Here is a 19,310-nt window from a genome sequence, read left to right on the forward strand (position 1 = left end):
TCTCTCCCTACTCCTTCCATATAGACATGGTCAAAATTGAATCGGACCGGCGGTTCGAACCGGAACCGGACCGGCCAGAACCGGCCGGATCGGAACCGGAACCGGAACCGAAACCGGACTGAACCGGCGAAATTCGGTCCGGTTCCAGTTCAAGGTTCCGGGGAACCGGAACCGCCGGTTCCGCGGAACCGGAACAACCCCCCGTGCCCCCCCTCCCCCCCCCCCAACGGTCCAAAATTGGACCGTTGGCTGCCAATTTTATTAATTTTTTTTTAATTTTATAATTCCTATCTATATATACCCCTCCCTCCCTCACTCATTTTTCACACACTCTCTCTCTCTCTCTCAAGTCTCAAGCTATTATTCTCTCAATTTTGTCTCTCATTTAATATTTCAATTTCAATTTCTTCAATCTTCTCATTTTGTTATTTATCAATTTATTCAATTATATTGTTAATTATTTATTACTTGTTACTATATTATTTTATCATTATTATATTTTTTTATTATCATACTTTTTTCAAAAAAATGGCAAGTGAAGGTAGAAATTTTGAAAATGTTGAGTTTGAAGCTCAAAATTTTCAAACACAAGAGAGTGAAACTCAACAAAAGGGAGGTGGAAAAATTTCTACTTCTGATATTTTTAATATTCATTTCAAGAAAACACCAAAAGGAGATGGTAAATTTGATGTATCTTGTAATTATTGTAATCAGGTATACAAATTCAAGCAAGGAGGTGGATATGGTACTTTCGCCCGACATTTGCAAACAAAGCACCCGCTCAAGGTTGGATTGAGCCGCGATCAAACACAAATATCCGGGTTTGCTACCTCTTCAAACTCTCCTCAATTATTTCATTATAATGAAGCTAATTGTAGGTCTGGTTTAGCGGAAATGGTAGCAATTGATCATTTATCTTTTAGTTTTGGTGAAAAATTAGGTTTTACTCGATTTTGTCAAAACTTTGTTAATCCTAGTTTTAAATCAATTCCTAGAAATACTTTGAAAAGGAATTTGTTAAAATTGTTTAAAAACTCAAAAATTGAATTGATAACATATTTTCAAAACAATAATATTAATGTTTCTATTTGTAGTGATATTTGGAGTGATCATTGGCAAACTCATTCATATATGGGTATTACTTGTCATTGGGTTGATGAAAATTATGTTTTACAAAAAAGAATTCTTGCGTATCGATGTTTTGATGAAAGTCATAATGCTGAAAATATTTGTAGATTAATTCAACAAATTTTACAAGAATATAGATTAGTTAATAGAATTTTTTCAATTTCTTTTGATAATGCATCGGCTAATACTGCTTCTATTAATGAATTGAAAAGAATTTGCCAACCAAATTTTGGTGGAAGATTTTTTCATGTTAGATGTGCATGCCATGTTTTAAATTTATGTGTTCAAGATGGCATTAAGTCACTTAATTCTTATTTAGATCCAATTAGAAATGTTATTTCTTATATTTGGGTACACCCTCGAACTGCAAAAGCATGGGCACATTTTTGCACCTCCAATGGTCAAACCCCAAAACGTTTTTCAAAAGATGTCCCTACTCGTTGGAACTCAACTTTTAAATTACTTAATCAATCTTTTGAATATAAAGATTTATTGTGTTCTTTTGCAGCAAATTATATTCCACAATATCCTATTTTTCCAACTATGTGGAATGTTTGTAGTTTAATTTTGAATATTTTACGAATTTTTAATGATGCTACTCATACACTTAGTAGTGTTTATAAACCAACTTCACATCAATTTTTAATAGAAGCAATGAATGTGGCCGGTGTATTAATGGAAGGAATTAATGTTGAAGAAATTTGTCATGCTGTTTTAGAAATGAGAGAAAAATGGTTACGTTATTATCAATTTATTCCTGAAATTTCTCTTGTTACTATGGTATTTGATCCTAGGTGTAAATTTGATGGTTTAATTGAGTGTTTGTCTAACTATTATTCGTTGTTAGGATTAGAAAATAATGAAGAAATTGATGTGAATATTATAATTTCTAAGGTTAGAACTTTATGCAATCAATTATATGAAGCATATGTTATTGCTCCTAGTAGTGAAGAATCATTTCCATCCATGGCTTCGCATTCCTCTTCCTCCCAACCAATGAAATGGGGTCATAAATTTTTAGATCAAAGGAGGAAAAAACCTAGATCGAGCTCACATTCGGAGCTCGAAACTTATCTAACCACAGTTTTTGAGTTGGGTGATGATACAGGTTTAAATTTTGAAATTTTGGAGTGGTGGAAAAGGCACAAGGAGACATTTCCAACTCTTTCAATTATTGCAAGTCAACTTCTTGCAGTTCCAGCTTCAACTGTAGCCGTTGAACAAACATTCAGTAGTGGAGGCAACATTTTGGACGAAAGAAGATCAAGATTGGCTCCAGAATCATTGGAAGCTCAAGTTTGCCTCGATGATTGGGAAAGAGCTAACATGCAACGTCAAGAAGAACTTATCCATTCATCATCATCTGACGAATGGGTTAATGATGGTTCAACAACGGCGACTTCCGACTCCAATGAAGATGCGTAGGATCCAACTCATCCAAGTCCATATTTTATTTTTTTTCACATTTGTAAAAATTAATTACTTGTATTACATTTTTGTTGTAATTATTTTTTAATGAAATTAAGTCTAATTCTATTTTTTATTTTTCACATTTGTAAAAATTAATTACTTGTATTACATACTTGTTTAGTTGTTTTAATTATTTTTAATGAAATTATTACTTATATTTCTTCAATTTTTAGTAGTGTTTTTTATTAAAAATATGGTTGAGAATATTTATATTTACAATTACATTTAACAATTAAAAATCGAAACCAAACCGAACCGAACAATGGAACAAGGACCAAAATTGAATACAACAATATTTAAAAAAAATTAAAAAAATTCGGTTTGAACCGGAACCGGAACCGTTGACCGAACCGGCTCAAACCGTTGACCGAACCGGTCCAAACCGTTGATCGAACCGGCACGAACCGGAACCGGAACCGGAACCGAACCGTCCCAAACCGCCCTTGGGTGGTTCGGTTCAGGTTCAAAGATTTCTTGAACCGGAACCGACGGTTCATGAACCGTGGCCATGTCTAGATTCCCCCTCTCTCTGCGTGTCTCCCAAGCAATGGCTGCCGATCGCCTCTTCACCGCGCTTCGCTATAGTCGTCTGACCTCGTCTTTGTCGCTTTTCTGCCATCGCCGTCTCGCCTCGCTGACAGTCACTGCAGCGAGCGCGACTGAGAGGCAAGCAGCGGCCATGACAGGGGGTAGTGGCCCGTTTTGCAAATTTACAAAGTGGGCAGGGGCAAAATAGTCCTTTTACCCCCTCTTTATGAGTCGCTCGGTAGACTTATCGAGCCCCATAGAACGACTCCTGAGGGAGTGTCTCTTTGAATACATACATTTAAAATATGTCAATAATATTTAACTAATTTTAAACAAAATTATATACTGCAAAATTAGATTCTATTGTGATATATCTTATCGTGAGTGAGAAGAAACAAAAATAGAGATTTTTGTAAAAGTAATAATTCTATAATAAAAACAGGGAGGGAGGGCTCTTAACAAAAGTATATATGCATTGGATTTTTAGAATCTAATTAAGACCAACCCCATGAATTAGGTTTGATTTTATTTTGTGGGTCAGTTAGCTTTTGATTTTATAGTTAAAAGACTTAGTTAATAATGATTTTGTTTGGTTTGTGTATTCATATAAGTTGGGAAAAAAACTCGATTTAAGATAAATTCTAATTTTTACTATAAACTAACATATCCGTGTTTACTTGGATGTTGTAGGTACGGAGCACTAAGTCACTCTTGAAAGTTACAATACCATTATTCATTCTGTATAGAATTTGGTAGAATGAATGACATCTTTTTAGACTCAATTTGTGGAAGAAATCAAATGAACCTTTTTAATGTTTAAAAAATTTTGAGGCTATGTATATATGATAGTCATAAAATCAAACATATTTAATTTATAGGGTCCATTAATTATTAAAGTTCATATTTTATAAAAATATAGACGAGTAAAGTTTTGTATATATAAAAGCCATAAAATATTAAAAAAGAAAAGACGAGGAAAAAGCAGCTTGGGTTGGAGTAGTCAGAGCCAAATGCCAAAAATAGTAGGGGACGACGGTTTTCTTTCATTTTTGGGCAAGCGTGGCCACACGACATCTACAAGAAAGGGCAGCCTCTGGCCCTTGCGGCCACCCCCAGCTTACTCTCCAGGCCACCTTCTCTCCTTAATTCCCCCCCCCCCCATCCTCTTCTATTCCAAATAATTAATGTTGTTGTTGTAGTAGTAGTAGTAGTAGTCTATTTCAAATCAATATAATCAATATCAATCTATATACGACACCACACAGCGAGGCAGAAGAATTAACTAGATAAATTAGATGAGGAAAGTTTGTCCCAATATCGAAAGAGAAGATGGGCTGGAGACGATCCTGGAGGTGCCCATCCCGGAGGAGATGTTCACCAGCATGGGCAGCAACCTCGCGCTTCGATGGCAGAACATGGCCACCTGGATGAAGGCCCAGACGCCGGATAAGTGGTCGTCCCCCATTATCGCTGGCCGCTACAACGAACTCACTTTCCTTCTCTACGTCGTTGGCTCCCCTCTCATTCCTCTCCAGGTCCAGGTCGACCATGCCGTCCACCGCCCCGTCCGCCACTCTTCCATCGTAACACTCTCGCCTACCACCCCCCCCCCCCCCCCCCCAAAAAAAAAAAAAAATAATAATAATAATAATAATAATAGAAGAATTAATTGATTCAAAATTAATGGCACAACGTTGATTCCTTCGAATTTGTTGTAGGAAGCTTCGACCGCGAAATACATCATACAGCAGTACATGGCAGCAACTGGAGGGCCACCGGCGCTGAACTCGCTGCAGAGCATGTGCGCGATTGGGGAGGTGAGGATAAGCGCATCTGATTTTCACCAGGGAGATGAAAGCGTGAACGTGAGGAGCACCGAGGAGGCCGGGGGATTCGTGCTTTGGCAGAAGAATCCAGACTTGTGGTGCTTGGAGCTGCTTGTCTCAGGCTGCAAGGTTATCTCCGGAAGCAATGGCAAGATCTCTTGGCGCCAATCTTCCAACCAGCAAACCCCCATCTCCAAGGGCCCTCCCCGACCCCTGCGCCGCTTTCTACAGGTACTCTCATTCACGGCACTGCACTTCATTCTAACAATTAAGTGTGCATCGGCACTAGCACGATAACATGATCCCAAGTACTGTACGTAGTCATCGTCCGAGATTATTCATCGTACGTAAATGGTTAAATGTGATGTGATGATACCACGACATCCAGTCCTATCATATTTTGTCATAATAGTACAACAGCAGCACAATATAAGGAGGTAATGATTTCTTATTTTTGTATATGAATGAAGGGATTGGATCCAAGGTCTACGGCGAACCTGTTTCTGGACGCAGTGTGCATAGGAGAGAAGATCATCAACGACGAAGACTGCTTCATCCTGAAGCTTGACACGAGCAAATCAGCCTTGGAAGCACAAAGCGGCCCCAAATACGAGATCATCCACCACACGATCTGGGGCTACTTCAGCCAAAGATCCGGCCTCCTCGTGAAATTCGAGGACTCGAGGCTCCTCACCGTGATGAACAGCGAAGACGACAGCCAGGGCGTCTTCTGGGAAACCAGCACGGAAACGGTGATCGAGGACTACAAATACGTGGAAGGCGTCAACATCGCGCACAGCGGCAAGACCTTTGTCACAGTGTACAGATACGGCGAGCAATCCGCCAATCACCGGAGGCAGCTCGAAGAGACGTGGAAGATTGAGGAGGTCGATTTTAATATATGGGGCTTGTCTACGGATTTCTTCATGCCGCCTTCGAGCTTCTCCGGCGAGAAAGAAAGCTGAGAGCAGAGGCTCGAGATGATCGATGCTTCCGCTTTGGGGAATATATATTTACATATATTTATATATAGGATAACTCGGAGGAGCAAAATGTGTAAATAGAGACAGCTTGGAGAGCGTCGGAGATGTGAGGGCAGAGCTTCTGGACAATCTTGTATCTTGGCGGCGGCGGCGGCGCAGATATCCTAAATTGAGAGGATTCGTCGTGCACTTCTGGAGATTTCAATTGCCAATGTGTACCTTAGAGTACTCAAAATCATGACAAATCGAATCTTGACTTTATTATGCCATACCAAATTAATTACATGAACTGAACTTTACGTTATCAAATACGTTCTTTGATTTCTCGTGCAGTGTTTATGACACGACACCCCAAATTATGCAGAATTAAATAATTAGCCGGCATATATTTTTATTTTTATTTATAATTATTACTATTACTACTATTAGTTCAAAAGGTGAAATCGCTCCCCCGAACGCCCTCACACTTGACCTGACAGAACGTAAGGGGAGGTTAATCATGGTGACCCAGTTGAACGCAGTGGCTAGACTCAGGCTCACCGCGCACAAGGAACCCCCCTCACTTTTGGAGAGAGGTACCTCGTTCTGTCACTTGCGAGACTCGATCCTCAGTCATGGTCTAAGATTCACCACGGAAAGCACTTTGTGCTCCCCTTCTTGACCAACTGGACTGCCCATGCAGACTACTATTACTATTATTACTAGGTTAAGACGCTGACTCCTTATTATAATCGCATAAAATGTCAATTATATCCCTCTTGTATCCTAACCTAATTAGCGTTATTGCGAGACTTGTACCATTTACGGATTTTTGATTGGGATTAAGAATTAAATTTATTAATTTTATTTTACTCGGTAAGAGTTATGAAAATCGAAGAATATCATAAATAGAATTGTTTTTTTTTTTGTATAAATTAAATTAAACGCTTTGATAAATATTTTTTATTCAATAATTAATCATATAGTTAGTGTTACAATTCCATAGTAAAACTACTTTAATAATCTTTGTTTAGATTTCAAATTCTAAATTATACTTTATTTTTACACAAAATTTTTCACTATTACGTTATTTTTCTTAAAAAATTTCACTCTAATGCAAAAATATTAAATATTTATATCTAACTTAAGAAATATTCGTGAGATGTGCACAAAATAAATATAAGCCGACCCCTTCCTTCCTTAATTTATAACAAATAAATTCTCTATAGGATTATTATAAGTCAATTAACAAAAATGTTTTGACCAAAGTTTTATTTTAAATTAAAATCAATTACTATATTAATCATAATAATAATTTTCTAGAGGTCTTTTAGCCTGTAAGAGTTGAGTTGGTGAATCCAGCAAAAGGCCCACCTAATATTAGTATTGGTGTGAATCAGATTTGGATTTCGTTAGACTCCTCGTTAGTCCTCTTTCCCTGTGTGTGTCTTTCTTTCTGTTTTTTCTCTTTTGTTTTTGTCCAATTGGCCAACAGTCATGTATTTGATCCAATGTCGGGTTAAAAGTCTTTAATAAAGACGTGAGAAAATGAACAAGCAAGAAGAGAAGATGACAAATATGAGGTGTGTGTGTGTGTGGGGTGGGTGTTTGAATTTCAATAGATAGGGATAATAAAAACTGAAATTTGAATTTTAGGTAATTTATATGTTTTAGGTGTATTTTCTATTTATTTATTTGTCGTCATCGAGGCCGAGACGAGACCCAAACGTGGCCCATCCACAGATCCAGTGCCAGCGACAGAGCACAGTGCACCTGAATTGGAAAGTCCAAAGCATTTATCTGTGAGTCACGGCCCACGAAGCACAAAATTCACTCTCTCTCCTCCCCCGAAACTGCAACCCCTCCCCCCCCCCCCCCCTCTCTCTCTCTCAATAATCAGATCGAATCTTCATTCGTTTCTGAGTTCTGGAGCTTCAATTCAACTGTCAATCACATTCATTCAAGCTTCTGCCATTCTCTTTCCGAGAGTGATTGATAATCGGAAATGAAGGACGACGACGCCCTACCAATATCGACGCCGACGGCACATTCAGCATTAACTACGACAATCATTCCAAAGAAAGAGTCCTCCGATCCGACCGCGGCCAGAGGCCGGGGCTACAAGTTCTGGGCATTGTCTGCGATTTTGCTGTTAGCTCTATGGTCCATGTTCACCGGCACCGTCACTCTCCGCTGGTCGGCCGGCAACCTCAACCACATCTCCGACGATTTTGAAGTCTCCCTCCACCACGATTTCGACGTCCTTGTAAGTGTATCCAGCCTATTCTTATCTATGCATACAATGCACTTGTGTTTTGGTAGTGAACGAGCTGGATCCATGTAAAACACAGGAAACGGAGGAGAGGGAGAAGCTGGTGAAGCACTACTGGGATGTTTACACGAACAGCCGGCGGATCAGATTGCCTCGGTTCTGGCAGGAGGCCTTCGAGGCTGCCTACGAGGACTTGACTAGCGAGGATCTTGGCGTTCGCGACGCTGCTATCTCCGAGATCGCTAAGATGTCCTTTCGTACCATTGATTTCGAGCCGGCTCCTTTACAATCATCGGTTGGTATCAACGTTCTGATACACAGCAAATATTTTGAATTGGTTGGAAATCATTACGTTTTAACATTTTTAGGTTTTTTATTTTTTATTTTTTTTGCTTTCCTCGACCTAAATGCTGATTAATTCCAAGTACCTGCACAATTCAATAGCAGAAGAAAAATTAATGATAATAATCATGTTCTCTAATTTTGCGATTCATTTAATTTGAATCTTTGAAAGTTGATAGCCTGGGAAAGATTCATGGAGAGAAAAAATGGGCACTCACGTCTGAAAAATCTAGTTTGATAGGTTAGGCGAACCACGGAAGTAAGTTTGAATCTTCAGTTATTTTTATTATGTTTCTTCCATAAGTTAACACCTCTAGATTTGATCATTTGAGGATGCTCCAGGATGTTGCCAAAGTGGTAAATAAGGCTATTAACAATTTGTGAGCCATTGATCTAAGGATGCTAAATCCTGATTTGTAGTGGTTTCATCATACAACAGTTGAGCTTAGTTTATGGAAAACAAGCCGAAAAAAAAGAAAGAAATTCTATTAGGTTAAGGTTAGTCAGCCATCCTAAATGACAGAGAAAGATAGTTGATATGGAGAAAGGTGTTTCTGATAATCATAGCTTCAGTCTTCAGATTACTTATTTGGCTTTTCCTTTCTTCAATTGTTTAGCGTTTATATGTGTACCTCTTGGACTTGCCTTGCAGAAAAATATAGGCACACAAAGATGTTGCCAACAATAAATAACAACTGTAAGCCTTAATCCCACCATATGAGATTGGCTACATGAATTCTAGGCCTCCAACCATTTGTATTCGTAGCCATATTCCTTTTTTTTGGCTAGATATGACCAAATTCTTTGTAAGGTTGTGTCACAAACTCAATCATGACAATATAATCCGCTCTCTAATTCAATGTGAATTAGAGAGGTCAGTCGAAGATCTCAAGAGAAGAAGAAACATATAAGAGAGAAAGAGACTAGAAAAGGGAGGAAGAAGAGAGAGCAAGAGAGAGAGAAAATAGAGAGATAACAGTGAGGAATAGAATTCTTTTTTAATATTCGATACTGTTACAAGTTGAGAGTAGGGGTATATAAACCTCTAGCATGGGTGCTGAGTGTAACAGCAGATCCCTCCCCCAATAACCAACTCTTTTGTCTTTTTCTTCAGACCCCTTTACACGTGGATCTCCCCTCAAAATATCCTACCCCTTACTGTAATATCCAAACTAATAACAATGCATAAAGTAAATAAACATACAATATAACATAAGGAAAAATTACTAGGAAGACAATTTAAATTCGCCAATACAGTAGATGTCGCGCCAAGACCATAATGTGTGACAATTGCCCTTCCCTTGAAAAATTTATTGTCCTCAAGAAATGCTAAGGAGGTTGGCTGCCCTTGGGAATCGCTGAAAGAGGCTTGGCAAATATTCTCAAGTGCTGCTCCCCTTGTCTTCGTCCTACCACTTGACAGGTATCTGAATGAGAGGAACCCCATGGTTATGGATCACCCTCCGATCCAATATTGCTTCCAATTCTTCTACCTTTTTCTTTGCCTTAGGCAATGATGGTTGCTCGGGATTGACTTGTTCCTTGCTTGATGACCTTTTTAGGAGAGACACATGGAAGATGGGATGCAATTGGTAGGCTACCTTTCCAACCTTAGCTATGATAGGGAACATGGCAAAATACTGGGGAGTCCGCTTAGTAATCGGTCCTTGAGTAATGGACTTCAAATGAGGTTGCCTTAGCCTCAAATAAACCCTCTTCCCTGTCATGACCCTAGGGTTTAGCTAGGGTCTAGGAAGGAAATGAGAGGAATTTGGAAGAGGAATGGAGAAGAAATTGGAGGTAGATATATTGCAGAAATCAGAGAAATGAGGGAGAGCAAGGAAAGAATCATAGAGAGAAAATAGGGAGGGAAAACATGAATTCATTCTATTCTTTCAGCATACCTTTCTCTACATATTATGGCCTATTTATAGGCTGTTCAACTAGAAGTAGAGTCTAGGAATAGCACCATGTGCACTACAACAGAACTAATAGCATTTCCTAACCAACAATGTAACCAATTACAGCTTAACCCTAAAATAACCCAAGGGTCGTGACAATTCCCCCTCCTTAAAAGGTTTCTTGTCCCCAAGAACTTATTACAACCTAGCCAGTGTTACTTCATCCAATGCCTCTCTTTACCAATTGGTTCCTTCTTCGTCTTTTCTTGTTCTTCTCTAGTATTTCTCTTTGTTGTTGCTTTCTCTTTTCCTCTTTCTCAACAATAACAGTATTATGACCTGCTGCAACACCAATCTCAGCCATTGACTTCTTCTTTGTTGCCATTAAAAATGGTTTTGAATGAGCTGTCAGTCCTGCAACCCTATCTTTTCCAATCATAGAGATAATTGCAAACAGCTATGTGCAAAAATCTGTACAATACTTCCAATTCTTCTAGCTGCAATGTCACCTTTGTCTTGTCTTGTGTGCCCATGCCAATGACATTTGTATGAGATGTTCCAAGCAAGTTGCCCGGTACAATCCTCTCTTCTTCTACCTCCTCTTCTTCCTCCAGATCACCCCAACGTTTGGTCTTATTAACTGATTTTTCCTCATAGTTGGGCTGGTCTTGTCGCAGAACCCTAGAAACATCACTATCGAGCAGACTACCATATTCATCAGCAAGAGGTTTGCCCCAACCTCCTACTTGTTGATTGCTGAAGTATACCCTAGGCACACTTTCAGCAAGTATTTCCTCCTGTAGAACCTCAGCTGAATGTACATCATCTTCCTTTTCCACTGCTACTTTATCAGCTTTTTGCACTACCTGATTAGCAGTCTTAGAAGCTCCATTAATAACATAGGTTTTGGTCCTTTCTCCAAACCGGCTACACAAGTTAATTACAAACTGTGGCCAACTCCATTCTACCCTTCCCCAGCTCCAATTTTGAAACCAAACGCTTGGAATTCTACTTAAATTAGTTGCAGTCATTTTTACCTTCTCCTTTTCAGCTACTCGGTGTTGGTAGAACACCCGTTCACATTGCCGGATCCACCATTTTGGCCTATCCTTGTCAAACACCGGAATAGCCAATGGAGCAAGAGTGGGCCAATCAGCACTTGGAACTGAAGTCGACAAAGTCCGATTAGCAGTCTGAAATTTATGTGAACACATGATCAAAAAATCGTCCAGCTGCCTACGAAGGTCCTTAACTTCCTTTGTTGCAGCAATTAGTCCTTCAGCCATTCCTCAATTCAATTCTTTGAAATTGCACCCTGTAACAGCCTTTAAGGATCAGCCTCTAAGGATCCCTTCAGTAACTCCTCCTTGTATTAAAATTCAGCAATCCTTAATCCCCGATGCAGGAGCAGCCTCCAAAGTCCAGCTGTTGCTGAACAGCCTCCAATAATCGCCTGATCCGAAATGCAGCCGTGACAATCACTCGGCTCCCTGAGTCTCCTTCAAAATCAGATAGGAATCGCTGTAGATCAGCAATCGCCCGCCTCTATAATAACTTCCAAAGACCACAAGCTGCTTCGGGAAAATATCAATTCCCTTCTTACCACTTCCGATCGCAGCTTCCTACTTTCCTCAACCTCAATTCAGCTATGGTTGATCTCCAAGTTGCCCAATCGAATTTGCCTAACCGTTTGGTGTTAGGACAAATCAATGCGGCAGCCACAGCATGGACCTAAAGCTGGATTTCTCTTTCGGGATCCCGTGCTGCTTGGCCTTGCTGCCTTCTGATCACAAACAGCAACACAACATGCGTACTAATCTATTACTTAACCATACAGAATCAAATCACCTTCAGATCAAGTGAGCAGCCGAAAGTTGATCGCAATAGCCAATAGTGACTTCCCCTTCAGCTGGAATCAGTGTCTTTGTCTCTCAATTCAGTTAATCCGACCGATCTCAAGCAATAAATTGGAGCAGCTCACTAAGCAATGACTCCCGACTGACAAAGAGGCTTCCGAATCGATTGCTAGCTTCCTTCGGTCAATCAGATTCAATAATCGCCCCAACCCATGCCCAATCACCGTCCAATTTGCTCCAGAATTTCCCAGAGTTTGTTGCTTCTTGAATCTCCTTCCGTAACTTGTTCGATTCCACACCCAATCACCGACCAAGCTCCGTAACCACCGAAATTCCTTGTCTCTGCCTTGGCTCAAATCGCAGAACTCCACTTCCACATTACAGTTAAGATCAAAGTCGGTTGAGCTAGATTCCTCTTTGAGGAACGTCGCCTCCAATTTCTAGTCAGATTAGATTACGAAACCAGCTCTGCCTACGCAATTCAAATCGAAGTTCGCGGTCGAACGTCCTCCTCTTGCTTCGCCTCCCAAGATTGACCGATAGTTGCTTGCTCGCCTGGTTACAATCGGCCCTTGGTTCCTTCGGAATCGGATCGGAAATGTTGGCCGATGTGATCCGTTGAAGCTCTTTGAGAGTTCGACTGTATCACTGGAAATTCACAGCTAAGGATTGATTGGCCTTCTTCGCCTTCAGTTCCGAGCCCACACTCACCTCCTCGTGCGTCGGAATTGCCTAGCCAAGTCGCCTTCAAATCCCGAACTAAAATTACAGCCAATAGTCGATCGGAATTCAACAGCGGATCTCAGATCAATCCTTGTTTCCTTCCTACTTAGATCTGAAATGTAGACAAAATCGCTGCTCGAACTCGCCTGAACTATCTGTTTCCGTAATCGCCCAAGCCTGCATCCACTTCCAACCACACCACCCTGAACTACCTTCAGATTCTCTCGGAGTCACTGTCGGAACTCACCTAGCTGCTTTGTTTCGTCTCCAATTTCGAGCCGAAATTGCTTTGCTCGGCCTTGCCACTTGCAACTGATCTATAATCGACCACCTTCCTTATTCACTGTAATCTCAATCGAAATCATTGGGGTTCTGCGCCTTCAAATCCACCAAAAGTTACTCAAAGGACTCGCCTAGTCTGCTTCCACGCCTTGTCTCTTCCAGTCACGTTCCTTGTTGTCAAGAGTCCTTCCAGTACGCTTTCAATTTCCGTATCGTCCGAACAGCAACGTTCGCTTCAATTTTCGAATCATTGGAACAACCACGTTCAATTTCGAATCATCACTGGACTCGAAGTGATTCATCGATCGCCTTCTGCCATTTCGAACACCTTCTGGCGCGCTTCAATTAAACAGATCAACACGCTGCCTGACGTCGGAATCACAGCCGAGGACGACTGGCTCTGATACCAAATGTCACGACCCTAGGGTTTAGCTAAGGTCTAGGAAGGAAATGAGAGGAATTTGGAAGAGGAACGGAGAAGACATTGGAGGGAGATATATTGCAGAAATCAGAGAAATGAGGGAGAGCAAGGAAAGAATCATAGAGAGAAAATAGGGAGGGAAAACATGAATTCATTCTATTCTTTCAGCATACCTTTCTCTACATATTATGGCCTATTTATAGGCTGTTCAACTAGAAGTAGAGTCTAGGAACAGCACCATGTGCACTACAACAGAACTAATAGCATTTCCTAACCAACAATGTAACCAATTACAGCTTTAACCCTAAAATAACCCAAGGGTCGTGACATTCCCAACCTCCAATTCTCTGTTACTTCTCCTCATGTCCGCATATTGCTTCATTTTATTTTGGGCCGAGGTCAATTTCTGTTTGAGCTGTCTAAATACCTCTCTCCTTTGGTGCAAATATTCTTCCACTAAGGCAGATGTAGCTTACCTTCCTATGGCTAGTAAGATCAGGGGTTTATAACCGTAATTGGCTTCAAATGGGGACATTTTTAGGGTGGTATGGTGAGTAGAATTGTACCACCATTGGGCCAATGCAAGCCTTTTATGCCACTGGTTAGGGTCCAAAATACATATACACCTAAGATAGGTTTTCAAACTCTGGTTCACTCTTTCCGTTTACCCATCCGTTTGGGGGTGGTAGGCGGTAGACATGTTGAATTTTATCCCCATCAATTCTTGCCAAAAGGTGCCGGTGAATATCTTGTCTCTATCTGATATGATAACCCCCGACACGCTGTGCAAGGCCACTATTCTATCCATGAAAGCTCTGGCGGCCACCTCTTGGGTCGTATAGGGATGAGCTAAATCTATAAAGTGTGCAAACTTAGTGAACCTATCCACCACAACTAACACACTATCCTTCCCTTTGAACTTAGGCAATCCCTCAGTAAAATCGATGAAGTCTCTTGTCTTTTTCTCCAGACCCCTTTACACATGGACTTCCCCTCAAAATATCCTACCCCTTACAACTGTAATATCCAAACTAATAACAATGCATAAAGTAAATAAACATACAATATAACATAAAGAAAAATGACTAGGAAGATAGTTTAAATTCGCCAATACGGTAGATGCTGCGCCAAGACCATAATGTGTGACAGGTTGTCACATTTGAGAGTTTTTTTTATTCTTCTCCTCCCATAACATAAAGAAAAATGACTAGGAAGACAGTTTAAATTTGCCAATACGGTAGATGCTGCGCCAAGACCATAATGTGTGACAGGTTGTCACATTTGAGAGTTTTTTTTATTCTTCTCCTCCCTTTTTTGTTACAAAATTTTTCCATGCCTTCCTTCACAAGTGTGTCTATCAACTTTTTTTTTTTTTTCCACATGACCAAACCATTTTAATTGTGTCTCCCTCCAACATATTATCTTCGAAAGGCACCACTTCAATCTTATTACATAGGATCTCTCCTAATCTCAGTATTCTGCACGTAATGGTATTTAACTGCCCAAAATTATAATTCATACAACATAGATGATCTTATTATTGTCCGACAAACTTTCTTGTTAGCTTTAAAGGGATTTTATGATTGATTCTATGATCGCATTACATAATGGATGCACTTTCCCAGTTTAACAATAGTGCTTGATGCTGAGTAACATCCTCCAAAGTAACCCTTTCCTTTTAGCAATTGATTCCAAGATATCTAAAAAATGATCTTTTCTTGGGATAACTTGATCTTCAAGTCTCACAATGACATTATCCAGACTTTTATTTTTCTTAAATTTAAATTCTGCATATTCATTTTTAAACCTGCATAACTTAAAACCTTTGGATTCCTATAATATTTTTCCTAATTCAAGGTTATTATTTTGCACATTTTTGCCTATTCCACCAGGAAAATGTCATCTATAATTAGCATGCACTAAGGTACTTCTTCTTGGATGATGTTTGTAGTTAATCAATCACAAGAGCAAAGAGGTAAAGGCTCAATGCATATATTTGATATAATTCAATTATAACTAGAAATGTCTTAGCATCTCTGCCACAATTCCTAGCCAATGTTTTCAAAAGTGCTAAGCACACTTAAGCACAGAAGGCCTATGGAGCTTAATCTCAAAGCGCAAGCACATACTTAAGTAAAGTGAACCGTAGATGAACGAAATAAAGGATATAAACTTTTATAAGTATCAAATATGTAAACTACTAAAACGCAATGATTAAAAAGAAAACTATGTTGAACTCTTCATTGTAAAAATGAAAGGTCTGAACTCTTCATTGAATATGCTAAACTCTTCAGTGAAAAGATGAAAGGTTTGAACTCTTCATCTTCCATCAAAAGTCTAGGCATTTTTGGGAATTTGGAGTCGTCTTTTTTTAACAATATATATATATATATCTAATTTTATTCGCATATTTTTAAGATCTAAAGAAAGTTGTTTCTGGATAAGGATTCCGTACAAGCAGCAACACATAACACAGATTTTAACAAATCCAACCACCCATATTAAAAGCCCACTTTTTAGCGCACCACAGCTCAAATAAAAATGCAACTTAAATTCATGGTTTGATAGTCTTCAATTAAAGTTGCTGAGCTTTGTCTATAAAAAGCTTTGAAGGAGTTGTTCTTTACGCAAAGTTCCTTAACCGCACCGCACTTTTGAAAGCACTGTTCCTAACGCATGTTTTTGTTTGCTAAAGCATATTTGTAATAACCTATACATAACTAATTCAAACTCTGTGTACATCTGAATGGTAGTAACTTTATGTTCTCATCTATAATAGGGGGAAAAAAAAAAACTAATTTGAACTCCTTTCTTCTTTAACACCTTTCATGAACAAATCTTTTTGTTTATCTCTGAATCCTTTCATTAGACATCTTAGTAAGTAGATAGTTTAATCCATCTCCCGAAGATCTCGGTTTCTCTCCTTTACCCTTAATTATGCTCTCCCAAAGTTCTTTAGTATGGCTCATTAGTTCAATCCCGCTATTATTGATAAATATGGACATCTGCTTTATTCCTATAAATAGCCAGGTGCACTAGGATAATTTAGCCACTGGTCCATGGGCTGATTATACTTCAAAAATAGTAATCACTGTAGTGAGCTTGAGATTCATTATAAAATTGTCTAAATCCCATTCTTGTGTTTAAAAGCTTTTCTTTTGTGTCTTCTTTATTTTCTCTCTTTTTTGGTATCTCAGCATCCCGCATTTATGAAAATTGTTCTCAACGCGCTAAGTTCAATTACTTTTCTGATTACAATTTTCCCTTGAATCTATAATTTGTAAAGGTTCCAGAATGATCAAGATGAGAACATTGGAACAAGTTGTTTCCACCTGCTAATTTTGTAAATGACATCAAAAGTTGAAACTTAAACTGCAAAATTTATTTAAAAATGGTTAACTGAAAATGATTCGTTTCCCCCTGAATGCCTGTAATGTTCTTCTCATTTTTCATAAACATATGACAGTTCTTAAAAATAATACCAAAAGCACACTTGCCTTTCACGAGAATGTTCTCTTTGCTTGGATTTAACAATTTTTCTGATCCTGAATCCGAGGAGGTGGCTGTTGTCTGAATGGTGTTCCTCCAGCCTGCACTACAAAAAAAAATCTGGAGCAGCAAGTTGTTCTTGGTTGTCAAATGAGATCAATACTTATGTCTATCAAGAATATCTCCTCTGGGCGCTTCCCTTCCCTTCCCTTCCCTGAATTGTTATCCTAAAGATAAGAAGAATGTATGATTCTGGTTTGCTAATTGATTGGTGGCTTACATCAATAATTATAGTGATTGCAGTTGTACAATACAACGTCATATATATATATATATATGTAGTTTTGATATATTACAATACAATCTGATGTTACTAAAATTTTAAAAATGCTAATACTGGATAATGTACACTCAAGATAGCTTGAAGGTTTATCTTTCTTTGGTAACTGAAACTTGTGAAACATATCAAAGCTTGCATATGCATGTGGGAAGAGTAGTAGACTTACCAATAATAAGCTAGAGTGTCTCTCACTTTCACAAAAATGTCCATTTGAAGCCAATCCTGATATCATACAAGAGTTTCTTAGGATCAGCACAAGAGTAGTCAGTAATCCACAGTTCTAGTTTCCCCAAATTAGGAATGTATGATGTGTCCATCTCTCTCTACAATGTTGCCAGGGCTACTTTAGCCTTAATGCACTTGTTTTATGGTGCAGAGATTGCTTGCCTTCCCCGTGCCGAAAAAGAAACTACCTTGGACCTTAGCATTAATTGTTTACTTATGCCAGAGTGTATTAGTTAAACTTGGAGAGGTTGCATGTAGTTTTTTCTGTTTGCTTTGAAACTAGACCTTCAGAAAACAGACAAGAACAAAAAAGGAAAGCATTTATTGTCTCTTTTAAAGAAGAACAAAGAGGGAATATAAATGAAAGAAGATCTGATCCAGCTCCTTATCGATGAACTAAAAGGCAACAAATAATTCTTGGAAATGCATCATCAGCATACCTGTTGAGAGTTTATCTGACCCTACATGGAAACATTGCCCTTTGACTGGTTTTCCATTATTCTGCCTGCATTCACATCTCTAATTGACAAATTCTCTGGTTACTTTTTCCCATAGATGATATATTTGAAGCTGATTTTATGCAGTATTGTTAACTGAGAATTGTATGAGTGTTGACTTGTGTGTTTTGCACATGCTCTCAGATCATAAAAGAATTCAGATTAAAGCAGAAAGCGAGCGGCAATAAGGATGTTACTTATCGAGGGGGTAGACTATGACTTGAAGAAGTTTCAGGATCCAAGCCCCACAAGTTTTTGTTCCTTATACTCAACTCATTAAATTGCTGACGCGCAGCCAAATTTAAGTGGAAGGTAGTTTTCAGCAAGAAGTGGTAATACTCAGTTCCATCACGCCTCATAACAGGGCCCAGATTGTATTTATTTGGTTCTTATTCTTCCATTTATTTGTTTTCCCCTTTTTATCTTTCACTGCGCTGCCACTGCGACATTGGGAAAAGCGAAGAGAAACATTGTTACCTTTCAAGTAAGGGAATTTATTTTTTCCAAGCGGTCTCTTGTAAAAATTAAAGTGAGAAAAGCTTGCCATACTTTTAAGACTTTCCTGGCCTGGGATAGTGCTTCGTAGTTTTGCACAAGGATGGATACTACTTAGCTTCTTCTCCATGGATATTCAATTTACTTGCTATGTTTCTTTAACTTCAGTTATCGCAACAGTTCTAAGCCACCGGCTGGTACTCAAGTCTTGGTGTTGTGTCTCTCTTCTCCCAGTATTTCCAAAAATGACTTTATTCATAGGACTTTAAACATAACTAAAGTGTTTGCTTATATTACATAATAATGTTTTAAAAGTTTAAGTTCCTCACCGAGTGTTTCCTTTCAAAGGGTATCAATATAATCTTTTCATTTTTCTTAAGTAAGATAAATATCCTGATATTATTTTTTGTTATTTACTCTTTTAAATAAGAAACAAATATTTTTATAATATTAATACATCACTAAATCATACATCAAGAGGCTTGCAAACATTGGAATGAGCATGCGTATATCTATCCATATCCATAGAAAAATTATTGCACACACCTAATTT

The 19,310-nt window shown here is 38.8% G+C and overlaps 2 protein-coding genes across 2 annotated transcripts; both read left to right on the forward strand.

Moving 5' to 3' along the window:
* Positions 1-4,384: 4,384 nt before the first annotated feature.
* LOC127803893 (uncharacterized) lies at positions 4,385-5,917 on the forward strand. The gene is made up of 3 exons (XM_052340506.1): positions 4,385-4,709; positions 4,845-5,183; positions 5,423-5,917. The coding sequence occupies exons 1-3, from the start codon at positions 4,422-4,424 to the stop codon at positions 5,915-5,917; spliced, it is 1,122 nt and encodes a 373-aa protein (XP_052196466.1). The 5' UTR covers positions 4,385-4,421.
* A 1,827-nt stretch (positions 5,918-7,744) lies between these two features.
* LOC127803892 (uncharacterized) lies at positions 7,745-18,934 on the forward strand. Its single transcript, XM_052340505.1, has 3 exons — positions 7,745-8,180; positions 8,266-8,481; positions 18,407-18,934. Exons 1-3 carry the CDS (start codon positions 7,920-7,922, stop codon positions 18,479-18,481), a joined length of 552 nt encoding a protein of 183 aa, XP_052196465.1. The 5' UTR covers positions 7,745-7,919; the 3' UTR covers positions 18,482-18,934.
* Positions 18,935-19,310: the final 376 nt, after the last annotated feature.

Source organism: Diospyros lotus, chromosome 6, assembly GCF_014633365.1.
Source record: "Diospyros lotus cultivar Yz01 chromosome 6, ASM1463336v1, whole genome shotgun sequence".
Lineage (NCBI taxonomy): Eukaryota > Viridiplantae > Streptophyta > Magnoliopsida > Ericales > Ebenaceae > Diospyros > Diospyros lotus.

Bases quoted from the DNA above. Each gene is read 5' to 3' on its own strand.
- LOC127803893 (XM_052340506.1), top strand. From the start codon at position 4,422: ATGAGGAAAGTTTGTCCCAATATCGAAAGAGAAGATGGGCTGGAGACG. The intron at 4,710-4,844 runs GTAACACTCTCG...AATTTGTTGTAG, and splicing joins CCGTCCGCCACTCTTCCATC to GAAGCTTCGACCGCGAAATA. The intron at 5,184-5,422 runs GTACTCTCATTC...ATATGAATGAAG, and splicing joins CCCTGCGCCGCTTTCTACAG to GGATTGGATCCAAGGTCTAC.
- LOC127803892 (XM_052340505.1), top strand. From the start codon at position 7,920: ATGAAGGACGACGACGCCCTACCAATATCGACGCCGACGGCACATTCA. The intron at 8,181-8,265 runs GTAAGTGTATCC...TGTAAAACACAG, and splicing joins ACCACGATTTCGACGTCCTT to GAAACGGAGGAGAGGGAGAA. The intron at 8,482-18,406 runs GTTGGTATCAAC...ACATGCTCTCAG, and splicing joins CGGCTCCTTTACAATCATCG to ATCATAAAAGAATTCAGATT.